Source organism: Callithrix jacchus, chromosome 4, assembly GCF_049354715.1.
Source record: "Callithrix jacchus isolate 240 chromosome 4, calJac240_pri, whole genome shotgun sequence".
NCBI lineage: Eukaryota > Metazoa > Chordata > Mammalia > Primates > Cebidae > Callithrix > Callithrix jacchus.
Window position 1 is genome coordinate 134,564,821 of NC_133505.1, and position 17,909 is coordinate 134,582,729.

Consider the following 17,909-nt stretch of genomic DNA (forward strand, 5'->3'; position numbering starts at 1 on the left):
ACTTGGCTCATTTTGTCAGATACAATGATGCTACATAAAGATAGTGATTTGTGAGTTACAACCACTATCTCTTCTTTATCAGATGAATGAAGTGCCATATTGCTCAGATAAGGTACAGGTTTAACTTGAGTAAATAAATGAGTTTTTGGCTCTAGACTAAAGCTACTTATGGAAAATTATAAATAAATTAAAAGTAGCTAGACATACAGAAATACAATATCCCTTTTTAAAAAGACTGGCAAAATAGGTAATAGAAAAAGTTTATCGTTTTATAGCCTGGAAAAACTTTTTTTTTGAAATGTCACCAAAATTGTAAACGTTCTGTTTTGTTTTTGAAAAGGGATATTGCACCTTTAACACATGTAAAGTTGTACATCACCCATTTTCTACTTACAGGTAGTAGGAGTAAGAATAGTAGCTCCTCCTGGCAAGCAAATCACAGACAGTGGAAAAAGAGAAGCAATGGTGAATGAAAAGCGTGACTCTGTCACATTCAATAAAGCAGAAAAATGTGCGTTAAAAAATGAAATAAAATAAAATAAAATTCATGTTTTTTTGCTTTGCATTTCAATTTGCTCATGCATTGTTAGATTTTTTTGCCATGCAATTAAACAGACAGATATGCAATATAAAAATAAAATTTAAAATACATAATTTGGAAAAAATAACATGCTGATATTTATTATTGCCAAAAAATTGAAAAATTAAATGGATCATGTATTTTCAACATGCAGTTAAGCGTAATATCATCCATTACCATCTAAATATGTGACAGATGGAACAGCTGTGTATAAAACTTGTGTACTATATAGACTATTTTTCTTTAGATACAAAACATAAAGATCTATTATGTTAATAAATATATCATATATACAGAATAACACCTAAATTTCTACAAACAAGTTATTATATCTTAATGTTACACAGGCATATACATATATTATGTGAATATACATATATACCATATACTATATATACACAAAGAAACTTCTACAGTAGATGCATGTGATTATGATATCATACACATTTACTGTATTAAAACATAATTTCAAATTTATGCTTGAATTATTAATGTGTTCATGCTGTGTATGTAAAATATAATACACAACCAATGAAAAAATGGCATACATTTGGAAATAATTGAACAGCAATTAAATTAAAAAATGACATTGCTTTTTGAATGATGCAATATCCCTTTTCTCAGCCTAAAAACTTACTTCATATATATCCTTAGCTATAAAACTTAACTCAATTGAATTACACACCATTCGTTTGCAAAACAACCAAAAAGACATGGAACTGTTTTCCGTATAAGAAATATACCTACATATATTCATCCCAGTGAGGGATAAAGTCAAACTTAACAATTTCCCATTAAAATGTAGAAAAGAGGCTAAAGTAATTTGCTTTTCCATTATTTTTATTATAAATTTATATATTTAAAGGGAAAGATTTTATATTAATAGTTTTAAGCTATCTTTGATGATACTATCCAATGCAATGCCACTATAATATCTATGCTTTTTTGTATGTATGATAAACATACTTGTGATTAAAGCATATATGGTACATGTGTGACATACACTACATATAAGTAAAAGTCATCACAAAGTTGCTTTGGTAAGTAAGGAATTCAAGTAATGTAGATATAGTACTATATGTCAGAAGGTAACACATCTAAATAATGAAACTATAAAAGTGCAACTTTTCCTGGTTATAAAGGTGATGGTGAGGAGCAGAAGCAAAAGCCCTAGCATACTTTCTATAAAAAGACAATCAAAGCATAATTATGAAAGCCCAAATGTTAACTATTTTAATAGAGAGGCTCATTAATTAACCATTTAATATATCAACCAGAAAAACAAGTTGTCATATTACACAATTTTAGAGAGCTGTCAGAGCATTTCACCTCCCCGCGCAAATCTTGCTTAGTGATGGCTTTAGCTTAATTTACAAAATTTATTTTTCATTTTTTTTCATTATTGCTAAAACAGAGCCCTGGATAAGGAGGGTTATCAAGACAAATGAATGTTTTCAAATAAAAGTGAATAGTTTAGCCCAATTCGAACTGAATGATGACATAATCAGAAGCCACTTTCCTGTGGCACACAATCTGAAGTGACCAGAACATTGTGAAGCAATGTTAACTCTACTCTCTAAACTGTTTAGTTAACTGTCCAAATACAAATTTAAACTAAACAGAGAAATAAGGTCTGAAGGTTATAATTGGTGATTTTTATTGATCTTTACTGGCAAATTTTTATGGCTAAAATACTTAAAACTTTTGCCTCACATATGATGTATTTTCCAACCACAGAGGGAGACAACAGCGAGAGAAAGCACTATTTGGGGAAAGCACGTATGTAGCTAATTTAACACAAAACACTATAATGCATACCTAATGTTTCTAATGCAGATGTGTCTTCTCCAACATATATATCTCCAGGGGATAATCGTAAAGAGGCAATATATTAAAATAAACTCTGATGGAATCATTAAAACATGTAGTATGAGTCTTATCTATAATGTTAATGCTTTATTTCAAATATAAAATAATTATAATAGTATACTAAATAATTTAATGTAATATAAGCAACATCATTTATTATATTTCTCAATAGAGTTCACCGATTACAACCATTCTATACACCAAACTACTTTAGGACTTTACTTTTGCATATAAAGATGTTTTTTTTAAAGTCCTTCCAAATTGCAACAATATCCTCCCAAATACATGATGGGAAGGATCAGAGTGTTATATTAGTTTCTAAGACAGTGCCTTAAAGATTTATGACATTTTACATAATCTAAAAATGCTCAAATTATAAAAACTGTGTACTTTGAAATGCTTTTCAGCAGGAATATACTTTGGTCTCCAGAGCAAAGCCCAGTTTAGTTTCCAGTAGGTCTTAATATCTTCATGTAATTCCAGAAGATGGCGATATTGGTTGATATAGTATAAAAAATTAAGGTTCAATTAAAACAATTTACTCTCTATTTTAAAAGGCTAAAATTTGTAGTCAATGAATATTTAATATTGAAATAATGTTTATATTCTTTTCACATCTTATTTGTAGCCAAGATGTAGAAAAATACAGAGAAAGAGCACAAAATAATTCATAGATCACAGCCCAAGTATCACAATATATCCATATTTTGCTATTGTTAATAATAACACTTCAAATATAAGATAAATTATCTCAAGTACCTTTGCATTTGAGAAATTTAAATTTGGACATTAATTTCCAGGTCAACTTAGCAAAAAGCGTATGTTTATATCCAAAATTAAACTGCAAATAACCAAATAAGAATTGATTAGAAAGCATGTCCAATAGACTCAGGTGCCGAAAATGTTGTTAAAATTAAATTTTTCTTCTTGTTGTTTGTTCTAATTGAGAGGATCTTGAGAAAAACAGGTTTTTAAAACTAGAGACACAAATGGTAAGTGAGCGGGACAGGACAATATTAGGCCTTACCTCTTTTTTACAATTAATATGACAACTAGGAGAAGGAGGATGAACACCAAAATTCCAGCACTAATTCCTGCTATTTTCACCACTCTGTCTGTCTGCTTGGCGGGATCTGGGATCACTTCTGGCTCTTCTGTTGCTGCTGCTAAATAAATAAAAATAAATCAGTTACTGAAAACCGCTAATGATCACAGGAAAAAAATATTCCCAGTAATTATTCCCAATAAACATAACTTGTTTATTGCATATTAATAACAAAAACCCCACAATGTAAATACATTGAAGAAGCAGGCTAAACTACAATATGAGACTTAGGGTAGAGGTAAGAAAAACCTTTCTGACAGGAGGTTTTGTTAATATATATATAAAAAAACAAACCTCCAAAATAAATATCAAAGAGAACGATGAACTACTTTTCTGCAAGTGTCCTTAAAAGTCAGAACACAAGGTTTTCTAGAAATTGGAAAGAGATGGGGTCAGATTTCAAGGTTTATCAGTCAATGTAGCAAGTGCTTCTTGACTCAAATGCCAGGTGCTGTGCTTGGTGCTTTGAGGCAGTATCAATGGCACTTGTTTCGGACAGAAAGGTTTAGATTAAATAAATGCCTACTCTAACTGCTAGAGGCATGAGTTCATGATTTACTATACGAAATTTGAGATGAATAGTTGATTTGGCATGAGAAGAATAAGCAAAGAAAAACAGACACATCAAGAAATATTTCAAATTATTTTATTAAAACGCAGATGATAAACTTCAAAAACAACTTTGAGAAGATGATTATTTTAAAAAACTTTGTATGCCCTAACTTTCTTTATTCCTCAAAATCATTAGACTCCTCATCATACACACACACAATTACAATTATAAACTTTAATTAATTTACAAGCCCCAGTAACTCTCTGAAGACATTTTTCTTTTACTTCACTTACCTTGAAAATTGACAAGGAAAGTATTATCACCACAATTTGAAGGAACTATCCTTAGAAAGGATAAAGAAACTGAAGCTTACACAGATAAGGATAGCTTATAAATTGCTCAAGAACAAGGAAAAAATCAAATATATCTTCTGTCTTTTAACACAAAATTTCTCAATGTTTCTAGATCTATGGCTCCTACTGCTAAAAATTGGTGTAACAAGAGTCCAGTTGATTCTCAGGATTAGACACATTTGTAAAACTGCCTTGAAGCAGCCATCACAGCGCTTTCACCAGGAGTCAAGAGACGGTGTCCAAATGAACAGAACCACAAATCTCTAAACCTAACCTCATATCTTTCCAATGGACATTTTGTTAATTAGCTTTTAAAAACCAACAATTTTTCTACATTCTGACCCTTTCTTCTTTACCTTCTCCTCTTGGCTTATCTACCCCCAACCCATAGTTCTATACATCCAAGTATCTGCTCTACTTTTCCAACCAGCCAGAGATTTTGTCAAAAGGAGACTGTTGAGGTTAACTATTCCTTTCTCAAAGTAAAAATGTGAAAGAGTAAATATGTCTAATGTCAATATCATTATATAAAATAGTAATTTAAAGCTAAACCAGTGAGAAAGACTGGTTTCAAATAAAAACCAGTTCAAATAAAAAAAATAGTTCAAATAAAAGCATCAGAACAGTTAACTTTGTAAAACAATTCAGTATAGCTGTCTTAGTTTATCTTATTTCAATTGCATAAAACTTCCCCATGGACTAGATTCAGTAACTATTTTTCTCAAACAAAAAAAGCAAGTCTTTGACTGGTATATTTTGGAAAACTAAGGGAGTTTTTTTGTTTCCCTTTCTGACTTGACACTTTCCATATATTCCGGCTGTAGGGAATATCTAACCTCATAATTATGAAAACAGGTATCTTAATGCTTTCAAACTATTTTATGATTCAATTTATCAAAACATGTAAATATGTTAGAGATCTTTTCCTTTCCCAGGGCAACTTTAGAAATATATATATATATATACACACACACACATATATGTACACACACATATACATACACCTACACGTACATATTGAAAACAAGTGGAATATATTACAAAGTTGAATGTAAAAATCTAAAAGGAACATAGTCATTGCTTGTAACTCTCAAATAGGATTGGTTTGGCACAGATACTACTTCAAACAGGAAGAGAAACAGAATGTTTGAGGTAGAAATCCCTAGAAAAAACTTTAGTACATGCAACAAATCATCACCATCCACTAATTAAAGCCTATTTTCTTCAGGTTCTACATTATACTTGGCTTTCAGAGGGTAACGATAATGATCCCTTAGTGATTTTCTGACATATCTGAGTTACAGAATTAAATGTTTCTAAAAATTCTCTGGAAGAACAGTTCTTGCTTAATGAAGCCAGTATGTTCCATAACATTTTAATTAAATAAGATATATGCTATTATTGTATAATTTTCTAAATATATTATACTATATGTAGCATATGCTATGTTTTACAAAAATCTTCAGAGCTGCTAATCCCCACCAGATGCAGATAATGTATATAGGTACAAATATATTATATATGATGGTGCAAATATAAACTATCATCATGAAGTAAGAACAGCAGCTTTAATACTACCTAGGTTTAGTAATAAAATAACAAAACTGACATGAGGGCGATGGGTAAACAATTTCAAAGTCAGGGGATTCAGAAACTGTTAGGGTCTCATAAGTAATATAGATAGGATAATGAATTCATGTAAACATATTTCCAGAAATAAAAAGACAAATCTGAAAGTAAATTTTTTTTTAACACAGATTCATACTAAAATGCTTGCAGGTGTACTAAGAATACAAAGAGTTGAGACTTTCATAATCTATTACGCAAATCATAGACATTACTTTAAAGTCATAGTCTATATGTCTTTAAGACAAGACTTCAATTCACATTTACCAAATGGTTAATAAAGAAAAAAATGTCCATTAAGTTATTTATTCAAGTTGGGTAAGGGTGCCTGTCTGTGATGATAATTCTGTGCCAAGAATTGTTCATTAATCTACAACATAATGATTAAACTTAAGTATAGAAGTCTAATAAAATTCTCCAAATATATGTGATTTGGTGGTTGTTTTCCTTGATTGTGAATTCTCCTCAAAGTCATTAGCTGTGGCATTTATTATCATTACTATCACTACCATGAAATGTGTCTGTATAGATTTATTAGTTTGGATACTTTCATCACATGGATCTTTTAAAGTTCTTGGCCTGCTATAACCAAAGAACATAAATAGCCTATTTAAAATCATTCAAGCTTAGAAGATTCATTAAAGAAAATACAAGCAGTAGCCCCTAAGTGAGCATTTTCTATTTTCTTCAAAGAGAGCAAAAAGCTATTATGGTGGCAGCGCCCCTGAGTCCTGTTCATAATTTATGCACATACACAAAGACAATGTGGAGCACCTTTTTCAGAAATGCTTTCCTTGGACATAAATCTTTCCTTTTTTATCTGCCAAAGAACATTTAAGGAATTCCCAGTGTTCTGAAGCCAAGTGCAGCATAATTCTTTGTACAGTGAAAAAAAGAAAACAAAAAACTAAGGCACAATTATAGTTTTATTGAGCAAATTTCTAGGATGCATTTTGGGGGGCAAAAATAACTAAAGTGACTTCATCAATTGTGTCCTTGCTCCCACTACTTAAAAATGACATAGCTTTAAAGTCACACAAATTCACCTAAAACTGTTTTAATAGCTGTGATTAGATAAATTCATTCTTCTACTTTCATAATGGACATTAGATACGGACGCCTCTAAGTACAATGTATTAAGTAATCTTATGATGTCTTCAGAAATATTACTGTCACTCAAATTCTGCAAGTCCTCCTGGTATTTCATCAGTGCTTTCTTTCTCAGTTATAGATCTGAGAAATTGTTCACAGTTATGTCCCAATCATTCCTTAAAATCCTACCAGCAGGCTTATGTCCCCCATCCACACTAAACCACCTAATGTCTCTAATGACTTGCTAGTTACTGAATTCAAAGTGTACTTTCCTAGTCTTATTTTTTGTGACCTCTTAGTAGAATGTGACATTTCTGTCTACTCCCTCTTTCTTGCAACACCCTTTTCCTGGAACTTTGATGAACTTGGGTATCTCTTAGTTTTCTTAGGACCCTGGTCTCTCCTTTCCAGATTTTTGTTTGCTCATCCCTTAAAAATAGGTGTCCCTTTGAGTTCCTCAGGGACATAGGCCTCTTGACACCATGTTCCATACTTTCTGGCTTGGTGATCTTAGCCATTTTCATCTCTTTAGTTATCATCCTGATAGCTGATCACTCTCTAATCAATATATCTCTGAGCAAAGTTTGCAACCTGAATTCCTGACCCATGGAGTCATGTAATTAGTATGTCTTCACGTCAATGTATGACAGTCACCTTAAGCACACCATGTCCAACCTGAACTCATAATCTTATCTCATGCCAGTTCTTTTTCTAGTGTATCCCCTTTCATGAACTGGAAAAACTATCCATACAATTCTTCAAGGCAGAAATCTAGGCATCATTCTTGAATCCTTCACTTTCCTTATCTCTAGGATTAACATTTATCATCCAAATTGGGATGCTTTTGAAGGAAAGCAAAAATTGGAATTAGCTGGAGCAAACTGGGATGCATAATCACTTTACTTCTCTTTCTCATACAATTAGTTACAAAGCACTACTATTCCCTAAATATTCTTTGTTGTCACTTTCCCCATTCCCACTGCTACTAACTTCACTCAGATCAGTATCATCTCTCAGCCAGATCACACAGCAGCCAACTATGTTAAATCTCTAAACATACCTACCTTCTGCCTATTCCACCTCAAAACCTACATTGTAGTGCATAGCATTTTCTAGGGTTTCAACTGTATCACATCACTCCATTGGTTAGAGACCTCTGATAGCTTTCCATTGCTGTTAAGGTAAAGCCCATGAAAGCAGAAATCATATTTATTTTGCTCACCATTGAATTTCTACTAGGACCTAAAAAGGAGCAACACAACAGAAAATATCAGTTGAAAGAATGAAATAACATCACTAAGCGCGCCTTAGCTAGGTTGCACTGGCATACAGAAAATCAGTTATGTCCTTAAAAACATAAGGATGTCTCTGATCAAACATTTCTCTTACTGTTGTGGATATTAACATAAGGTGAACTTGATACATACATTTCTGAGTTGTCTCTGAAAATTTCAAGCCCCTTTGTTACATTCCTTTACAGAGCTAACCGTTTCCACCATGTACCACCACCTATCACCAAACCAACGTGCAAGAAAAGTCCAGTGTCATGGAAAACACAAGAGATGGGATCAGCAAGACCCTGTTTTGATTCTTAGCTCTTTCCCTTATCTGTTGTGCAACAATGAGCAAGTGAGAATCTTTGAGAGTGAATGCCTTCATCTATAAAATTAATAACATTACCTATGTTACATAACTTTTAGGACTATCAGGTAACATGATGATGTGAAAGGTTTTTGTAAACTAAAACACTTGGGATAGTAGAAATAGTAGTAGATGCTGCTGCTCTAGGTAGAGGTAACCTAGATGTCAGTTCTTTGGGTCCAATATATAGAAATGAAAAACTATGAATAGGAAAAATGAAATCAGTGAAAAACAGCTTTTAAAAAAATCTTAGCTATCTATTATATAAATATACAGTGAAGGGTTTTGTAAAACACGTTATTAATTACACATGCTGCCACAGTGGACGCCTAAAACTTCTGGGTGTCTTGAAGTATATGTTATTTAACTCAATGATCCTTTGAAGTAATTTGGCTTCCTCATTGCATGTGATCTTATGAAACTTGCCCCGTATTAGATCACTGACTAAAACAAACAGAGTCTACCAGGGCTTTTACTGGTGAGAAATTGTTTTAACAGTAGTTGGAAAATAATTTATTCTCCTTTAATAAAGATATGAAACCCAAAGATTTCTGATGTGGAAAACAGTACAAAAGTCTATGAAGCCTTTAAACAACTAAAAAAATAAAATTAGAGATTAATATTGCAGATATTTAAAATTAATTTCACATTGCTTAAAGCATCTCTAGTCTATGAGTCTCTAAATTTGTTTTGGTTTTAAAGGCACAGCTCAAATGCTGTATAAAATTCTGAAGTGACATAAGTGACTTTCTTAAAAAGTGACTTTTTAAGAAAGCAGTAAGTATCATGTTATAGGAATGTATATAATGGTAAAACAAACACGTAAAATATTGTTTTGGTTCACAGTAACTTAATGAAGAAGAAATGTTGTAATGTGCCTATTAATTTTTCATCAAGCTTCCCATTAAATTCATTCAATTATGTAAAACAGAGCGTTACTGTACTGTCTTACTTCTTAAACACAGATGATTCTATCTGCTAAGTTCTCTCTGAAATTGGTTCTGAATTCTCCACCTCACCTTCAACTGCCTTCAAGACCCAGTCTTTTTTTTTCACTAGTCCTCCTGCTTCCCATGTTAGCTACCTCAGGTTTATCCTAGATAATGCTAATTGGATGAGTTTTCTAAAATGTAAATGTGATGAAATGACTACTTGCTTTACAAGAGGAAAAGGCAAAAGTTATGGCATATAAGGCCTTTCACAAACAGGCTCCAATCTTTCAACCTCATCTTCAGAGACACTTTCATTCACACACTCTTATCATTAAAATCATCCACCATTTCTCAAATACTCTTTATTCTATTTTAGGAGTTGACAAACTCTGGTCCTTGGGTTGTATATGGCCCATTTTGATGAAACAAAGATTGTAAATATTCGACTTTACAAGATAATACCAAACTGTTACCAACTTATATACCCACCAGCAGTGTATTCCAACCCCATTTAAATTATATCTTACCACTTTCCTAATTTTTGTCACTTGAGCAGTAGAAAATATGTAATGCATATTTGATTACTACTAAAATGACTTTTTGAGATACTTGAAATATCCCTAGCTGTTTTTTTTTCTCTGAAATGCTTAATATATAGCTTTGACTGAAATTTGTATTTGAGTATCTTCTCCTATCAGATTGTGTAAGGGATGAAAACCATCCTTTCCTTTCAAGATGTTAAAAGTTTGTGGCTAGCACCCCTACTACAAAAGACAGATTAAGAAGAGAAAAATATAAATTTATTAATATAAGTTTTACAAAACATGGTAGACTCATGAAATGAAGACTTCAAGCAACAGTTAAACCTGAGTGTTTGTGTAGCAGATTTGATGAAGGGTGAGCATTATAGGGGACTTAGACGGAGCAAGGAGTATGTGCTAAGTATAGTAAACTGCAGAAATCTCAGCAAGGTCTGTTTGTTCAGATTCCTCTCTGTGTACCTTACCTTTGGAAAGAAGGGTGCATTTTTTTCCCCTAGCTATAAGGAGGACATTTCTCATATGAGGGTATTATGATCTGCTTCAAAAGAAGGTCGGAGAGATCTTTTGTTTCTGTCACTTTCTCAAATATTTTTTAGGTAAAAATATTTAATATGCCAAGGTGCCATATTTTGGGGTAATGTGTCCTGGAAGCCATCAGCACCTTTTTTTTCCCACTTTACTTATGGTATGAATAAATTAATTTTAATAAAGTCAAATATATAAATCTTTTTTTATGATTAGGGCCTATTGTTTAAGAAGTCCCTTTCAAACCTGAATTAAAAAAAAAAATCCTCCTCCCTCCCCACTACATATCCAGTTACCTGTGGATAACTTTTAAATTGATCCAGTGATCTACACAGCCACTTCTGTGCCATATCAAAATTATGTAAATACATGAGTCACTTTCTGGAGTTTCCACGATTTTCTAAGAGGAAGCATATTATTCTGTGCTGATATTACATGATTTCAATTACTACAGTTCTGTAATATGTTGTATATATGATGGAGATATTTCCATGCTTAGTTCTCTTCCTGAGCATCTTAGCTATTTTTTATGTTGTATTCTGAGTAACTTCTTTAGATTTATACGCTAGCTAATAAATTATCTCTTCACTTTTGCTGAATCTGCTATTAAGGCCATCCAAAGAGTTGTTTTTAGTTTGAACAATTATGCTTTTTCTTTCTACAAGTTCCATTTAGTTCTTGGTAAACGGTTCTTTTAGTTATTCCTAATAGCATCTTGTTAATCTTTACGATTTGCACTTTATTTCTTGAGAGGTTTTGTACAAGGCTATTTGTATTTGACAATCCCAATACCTGCAGTTTTTTGAGAATTTACATCTGTTGTTTTTTGCTAACTCTCACAGTGAGTTACTTTCAAGAATGCTTGGTGACCTCTGATTGTGAGTTAATTGCATTATGTTAGTCTGTGGGAACCCTGCAGGCCTAAATTGATCATGCTTTCATCTCAAAGATAATTTACATCTCCTACCAGTAGCTATGAGATGTCCCAGACCTCAGACCACCTCTGCCAGCTCCATATGGGAGTCCCAGGCTAGGCAACATTTTTATTACCAGTCTGAAGATAAAAATCTCAAGGGCAATATAGTTTTAGCATCCCCCTTCAGGGATTACCAACCTCTCTTTATGCTGTCGCTCACTGTTTTCAGCTCCAGTCATATAAAGACAAATATATATGTGTGTGTATATATACACAACTGAAAGTATATATATATATACACACACACACCCATACACATATATATACACACACACACACATATATATAAGTGTATATATATATACTTTCATATTTATATGACTGGAGCTGAAAACAGTCAGCAACAGGCATAAAGAGAGGTTGGTAATCCCTGAAGGGGAATGCTAAAATTATATTGTGTATAAAGTATAGATCTGTGTGTATATGTACACGTGTATATAGCAGAATAGTGGGTCCTGAGATATCTTCCCCAGCCACTCTAAGTCCAGCAAAGTATCCAAAGATATGTCCTATCCAGGATAGGATTGTTCTGCAGAGGTCCTCTGAGAACTGAATTTGCCAGGCTTCCAAAATGGGAAGTCAGATCATGGGCTTCTATGTTCTTTAGTTTTCCTAACACCTTTCTTTAAACTACCCTCTCACATCTAAACAAAAGTTAATCATTTTCCCATAACCCAAATAAAAATTGTATTGCAAGTATTTCTCAGCAAGTCTACAACTAACACTGGTTCTGGAGAAAACTGAGGGCAAAGATATAATCTCATTCAGGTCTTTATTTCTAATAATTTTTGCATAGTTACCAATACCTTATAAAAGTTTAATATATATTTGTCCAATGAATAGGTAACAAATGAAAAATGCTCATAATTTGTCAAGGTATGCTACCTATATAAGAGCATTTATCAACTATAATACACTGTTTAAAGTTTTAAATTCTTTTTGAAAAAATACATGAATGCTAGGGTTAATTGAACTAATTTATAAAATCTATAACATTCTGAAGAGAAAGAAATTCTGCTCTTCATAGTATGTGTTGGTAAAGAACTTCAACATCTCTGAAAAACATTCAGAGAGAACACTCTCATCAGGCGGCCTTAAATTATTTTTGATAAAACAAAATTATTAATCAGAGTCTGAATTCCAGCTTTGCCACAAGTTGACTTTAAGTAAGTTAACCACTGCTCCTCACTTTTTTATTGGGAAAATGGAGATTCAGTATACCTCCTAGATTGATTCATAGATTAAATGTGTTGAAACATGTCAAGTGCTAAGGACAATATCTGGTACTTCATAAAGCCTAAATAGGTATTAAGGAATGTATAAATAGATTCAAATAAAGTTCTCTTTCTAAATCTAGATTTCTGCACCATAAATACTATAACATCACAGAAGCAGTATTAGATGGAGAGAAGTCTACCCTCTAAAAATATAGAGACAAGAGTTTGTTTATGTTTATCATTTAGTACATATTTGTTAAGTACCTGATGGGTACAAAACACTGTACTAGGCTAAAAAACCAGAAAGATGAACAAGTATTCTTCCTTAGAGAGTGTATAAACTAGAAGAAGAGTATGGTAAGTACTCAAATGACTGTACTTATTAGCAGAATACTGCAATACATACAATGGCTACTGGTATTAGAGAAGAAGCACAGATGGGGCTCCTCCACAGAAGGATGAATTTGTATCTGATTTGTTGATACCTTAAAACATTTCAAAAGAAGACATTTATGCAGTCAACAAACATACGAAAAAAAGCTCAACGTCACTGGTCATTAGAGCAATGTAAATCAAAACCACATTGAGATACTATCTCACGTCAGTTAGAATAGCGATCATTAAAAAATCTAGAGACAGCATGCTGGAGAGGATGTGGAGAAACAGGAATACATTTACACTGTTGGTGGGAGTGTGAATTAGTTCAACCATTGTGGAAGACAATGTGGTGATTCCTCAAGGATCTAGAAATACAAATACCATTTGACCCAGCAATCCCATTACTGGGTATATACCCAAAGGATTATAAATCATTCTATTATAAAGGCACATGCACAGGTATGTTTATTGGGGGACTGTTTACAATAGCAAAGACTTGGAACCAACCCAAATGCCCATCAATGATAGACTGGACAAAGAAAATATGGCACATAGACACAATGGAATACTGTGCAGCGACAAAAAGGGAAGAGTTCATGCCCTTTGCAGGGACATGGATGAAGTTTTCTCAGCAAACTGACACAAGAACAGAAAACCAAACACCACATGTTCTCACTCATAAGTGGGTGTTGCACAATGAGAACACTTGGACACAGGGAGGGAAACATCATACACTGAGGCCTGTTGGGGCATAGGGGGACTAGGGGAGGAATATCAGGGGGTAGGGGGATTGGAGAGAAATAACATTAGGAGAAACACCTAACGTAAACGACGGGGAAATGGATGCAGCAAATTACCATGGTATGTGTATACCTATGTAACAAACCTGCACAATCACACATGGACCCCAGAACTCAAAGTATAATAATAATAATAAAAATCATTTCTTAGACTCATTCAACATAAAAGTCCAACTCTGGTTTTCAGATAAAGAAAGCAAAACTCAGGGGAGGGAAGTGGCTTTTTCATAGTCGCAGTATTAACTTCAGGCACAATTAGAAATACAGCCCATGCTTCCTGACTCCCATCTGGCACTTTCCCTTGGGAGGAATGTGATTCACCACCTATATTAGGTGCAATTTTTAAAGTTGCCTTTTCAAACAACGGGGTGAGGTGGCGGATACAATAGCGGTATCAACCCCACCCTAGCTAACAAAAACCTCACTACCTAACAACAAAAAAGAAAAAGTTCGAGTGATATAAATATGAATAAATTAGCAGTCAGTCACATCAAATCATTTTGGGGAGAAATGAAAGCAGACTTAAATGGATAGACGAATGAATGGAATCTGGGAGGGTTCTGAAAGGAAGCCTTAGAAGCAAAAAGAAAAAAAAAATACATATTCCATGCCCCATCTTTTTTTTTTTTTTTTTTTTCAATACTTTGGGCTCTGCGGTACATGTGCACATTCTGCATCCTGCAGGATTGTTGCATAAGTACATACATGCCACATCCCTCCCGCCACCTGTTGCCTACATCTGGCATTTCTCCCGGTGTTATCCCTCCCCATCATCCTTGCCCACTGTTGTCCCTCCCATCCCCTTCCCTCCCCTCCCCCTCCCTCCCCTCCCCTCCCCTCTCTTCTCCTCCCCTCTCCACCCCTTCCCACCTAGCCCAGTCAGTGTTGTTCCCTTCCCTGTGCCCAACTGTTCTCATTGTTCATCACCCGCCTATGAGTGAAAACATTCTGTGTTTGGTTTTCTGTTCTTGTGTTAGTTCGCTGAGAATGATGGTTTCTAGATTCATCTATATCTCTATAAAGGACACAAACTTGTCATTTTTTATGGCTGCTTGGTATTCCATGGTGCATATGTGCCACATTTTCTTTGTCCAGTCTATCACTGATGGGCATTTGGGTTGATTCCAAATCTTTGCTACGGTAAACAGCACTCCAACGAACATACATGTGCATGTGTCTTTATAATAGAACGATTTATAATACTTTGGGTATATACCCAGTAATGGGATTGCTGGGTCAGATGGAACTTCTATTTCTAGATCCTTGAAGAATCGCCACACTGCCTTCCATAATGGTTGAACTAATTTACACTCCCACCAACAGTGTAAAAGTGTTTCTTTTTCTCCACATCCTCTCCAGCATCTGTTGTCTCCAGATTTTTTTAATGATAGCCATTCTAACTGGCATGAGATGGTATCTCAATGAGGTTTTGATTTGCATTTCTCTAATGACCAGTGATGATGAGCATTTTTTCATATGTTTGTTGGCTGCATAATACCACAACAGAGATATAGACCAACGGAACGGAACAGAGACCTCAGAGGCAACGCCACACATCTGCGACCATCTGATCTTTGACAAACCAGACAAAAACAAGCAGTGGGGAAAGGTTTCCCTGTTTAATAAATGGTGTTGGGAAAACTGGCTAGCCATATGCAGGAAGCTGAAACTGGACCCTTTCCTTACACCTTATACAAAAATTAACTCCAGATGGATTAAAGATTTAAACATAAGAACTAACAGCATAAAAATCCTAGAAGACAATCTAGGCAACACCATTCAGGACATAGGCACAGGCAAGGACTTCATGACTAAAACATCAAAAGCAATGACAACAAAAGCCAAAACAGACAAATGGGAGCTAATTAAATGTAAGAGCTTCTGCACAGCAAAACAAACTATCATTGGAGGGAACCAGCAACCAACAGAATGGGAAAAAATTTTTGCAATCTACCCATCTGAGAAAGGGCTAATATCCAGAATCTACAAAGAACTAAAGCAGATTTACAAGAAACAAACAAACAAACAAACCCATTCAAAACTGGGTGAAGGATATGAACAGACACTTTTCATGCCCCACCTTAAACCCAAAAAGGAAACATTTGTTTTTATTTTTTTTGTTTCCTTCTTTTCATTAATTAAATTATTTGCTGTCTCTGGCATGTGCCTAGCACATTTCTAGGCTTTGAAGAATCATCTCTGAACAAGACAAAGAATATCACCCCTCTCGTGTAGTATACATCCCTGTGTTGTTTAATAAATGATAGACAAGTAAACAAGGATCACCTGATGGCGAAGAGTTCCATAGTGAGAATTACAATAGAAGGATAAGGTTGACTGCCTTGGTGACCATGTTAGATTTGGAGAGGAGACCTTTCTGAAGAAGACACAGAAGTAGATGGTGTGTGTGTGTGTGTGTGTGTGTGTGTGTGTGTGTGTGTTTGAGATGAAGTTTCATTCTTGTGGTCCAGGCTGGAGTGCAATTGCATGATTTGGGCTCACCACAACCTCCGCCTCCCAGATTCAAACGATTCTCCTGCCTCAAGCTTCCGAGTAGCTGGGATTACAGGGATGAGCCACCATGCCCGGTTAATTTTTTTTTTTTTTGTATTTTTAGTAGAGATGGGATTTCTCCGTGTTGGTCAGGCTGGGCTCGACCTCCTGACCTCAGGTGGTCACTGGCCTCGGCCTCCCAAAGCGCTTACAGGTGTGAGCCACTGTGCCTGGCTGATGGTGTGGCTTTTTAATAAGTTGAGGAACTGCATCATCTCAAAAGCAAAAAAGCTTGAAGTGCCTTGTTTATGTAGTAGGTGCTAAAGGGAGTTCAGTAATTATGGAGTTGTTTAATTGACAAAGAAGACTTTTCTGCACACCTGAAATAATAAAAATCAGAGAAGAACAATAGGATGAAATTAAAATTTAATTTGGGGAAGTAAAAAAAAGAAGTGAAATAATATAATGCTATACCCTTGAAAATAATGAGCTGGTTCACATTTATGCCAAAGGGAAGGGAAGGAAAAAGTGTAAATAACAAGAAACTACACCTTCCACATGCTGATTATTATATGTGGGACATTCAAGTAGTAGTGGCCTATTATGAGTAAAACAAACTGAGCTGAACATTAGTGGGAAATAAGTGAAAGAAGTTCAAACAAACATTGCGTGGTTATATATCCAAACAGTGTTTATGGCAAAGTAGGCTACAGAACAACTAAACCTGACCCTTAGAGTGAAATTTTTTTGAAATGATAAATGTGGATATCTGAAGATGTTGGGGGGGGGGAAAGCTTTATGATAATGTCAATGATTTTTTTCTCTCCCACAAACTACAGGAACAGAAAAGTCTCATCTTCAGGGAAAAATCTAAAATATTAAAATCTAGGCACTGTATGTAATTAAAAGACAAATGCACTTGACATTTTTGTTGGCACAAACTCAGAATGCCAGATCTGGGCCAGTCATCCAAACATGCCATTTAAAGCACAAACCGGAACAAAATCACATTTGAATACTAGAGAAAGAAACAGAAAACAAATAGAGCCTTTAATAGTGCTCAAATTACAAGAATGTGATGTGATCTAAAATAGTAAATGTGGTCTACCTTTTAACCTATTCCCCCTGTTCTTATTTAAGAAATGAAGGGTTAAGATTAGCAGTTTTTTGGGATGCTTTTAGTTATGAATTCTATTTTCATTTTGAGCAGGTCATTTTCCACCAAGG

At 34.3% G+C, this 17,909-nt stretch overlaps 1 protein-coding gene across 17 annotated transcripts in view; it reads right to left on the reverse strand.

The window, feature by feature from the left end:
- The window catches only part of PTPRK (protein tyrosine phosphatase receptor type K), a 574,046-nt gene that overhangs the window by 38,587 nt on the left and 517,550 nt on the right, over nucleotides 1–17,909 (reverse strand). For 4 of the 17 annotated variants that reach the window (XM_008995014.5, XM_008995012.5, XM_054254424.2 and 1 more), the window contains exons 14-16: nucleotides 3,477–3,615; nucleotides 2,399–2,440; nucleotides 395–424 (exon numbers count right to left, since the gene is read on the reverse strand). In XM_008995014.5, coding sequence (XP_008993262.3) covers nucleotides 395–424; nucleotides 2,399–2,440; nucleotides 3,477–3,615 — 211 coding nt within the window. The remainder of the gene's footprint in view (nucleotides 1–394; nucleotides 425–2,398; nucleotides 2,441–3,476; nucleotides 3,616–17,909) is intronic. The other 13 variants (XM_035296658.3, XM_008995016.5, XM_078370080.1 and 10 more) reach the window with 5 other exon arrangements.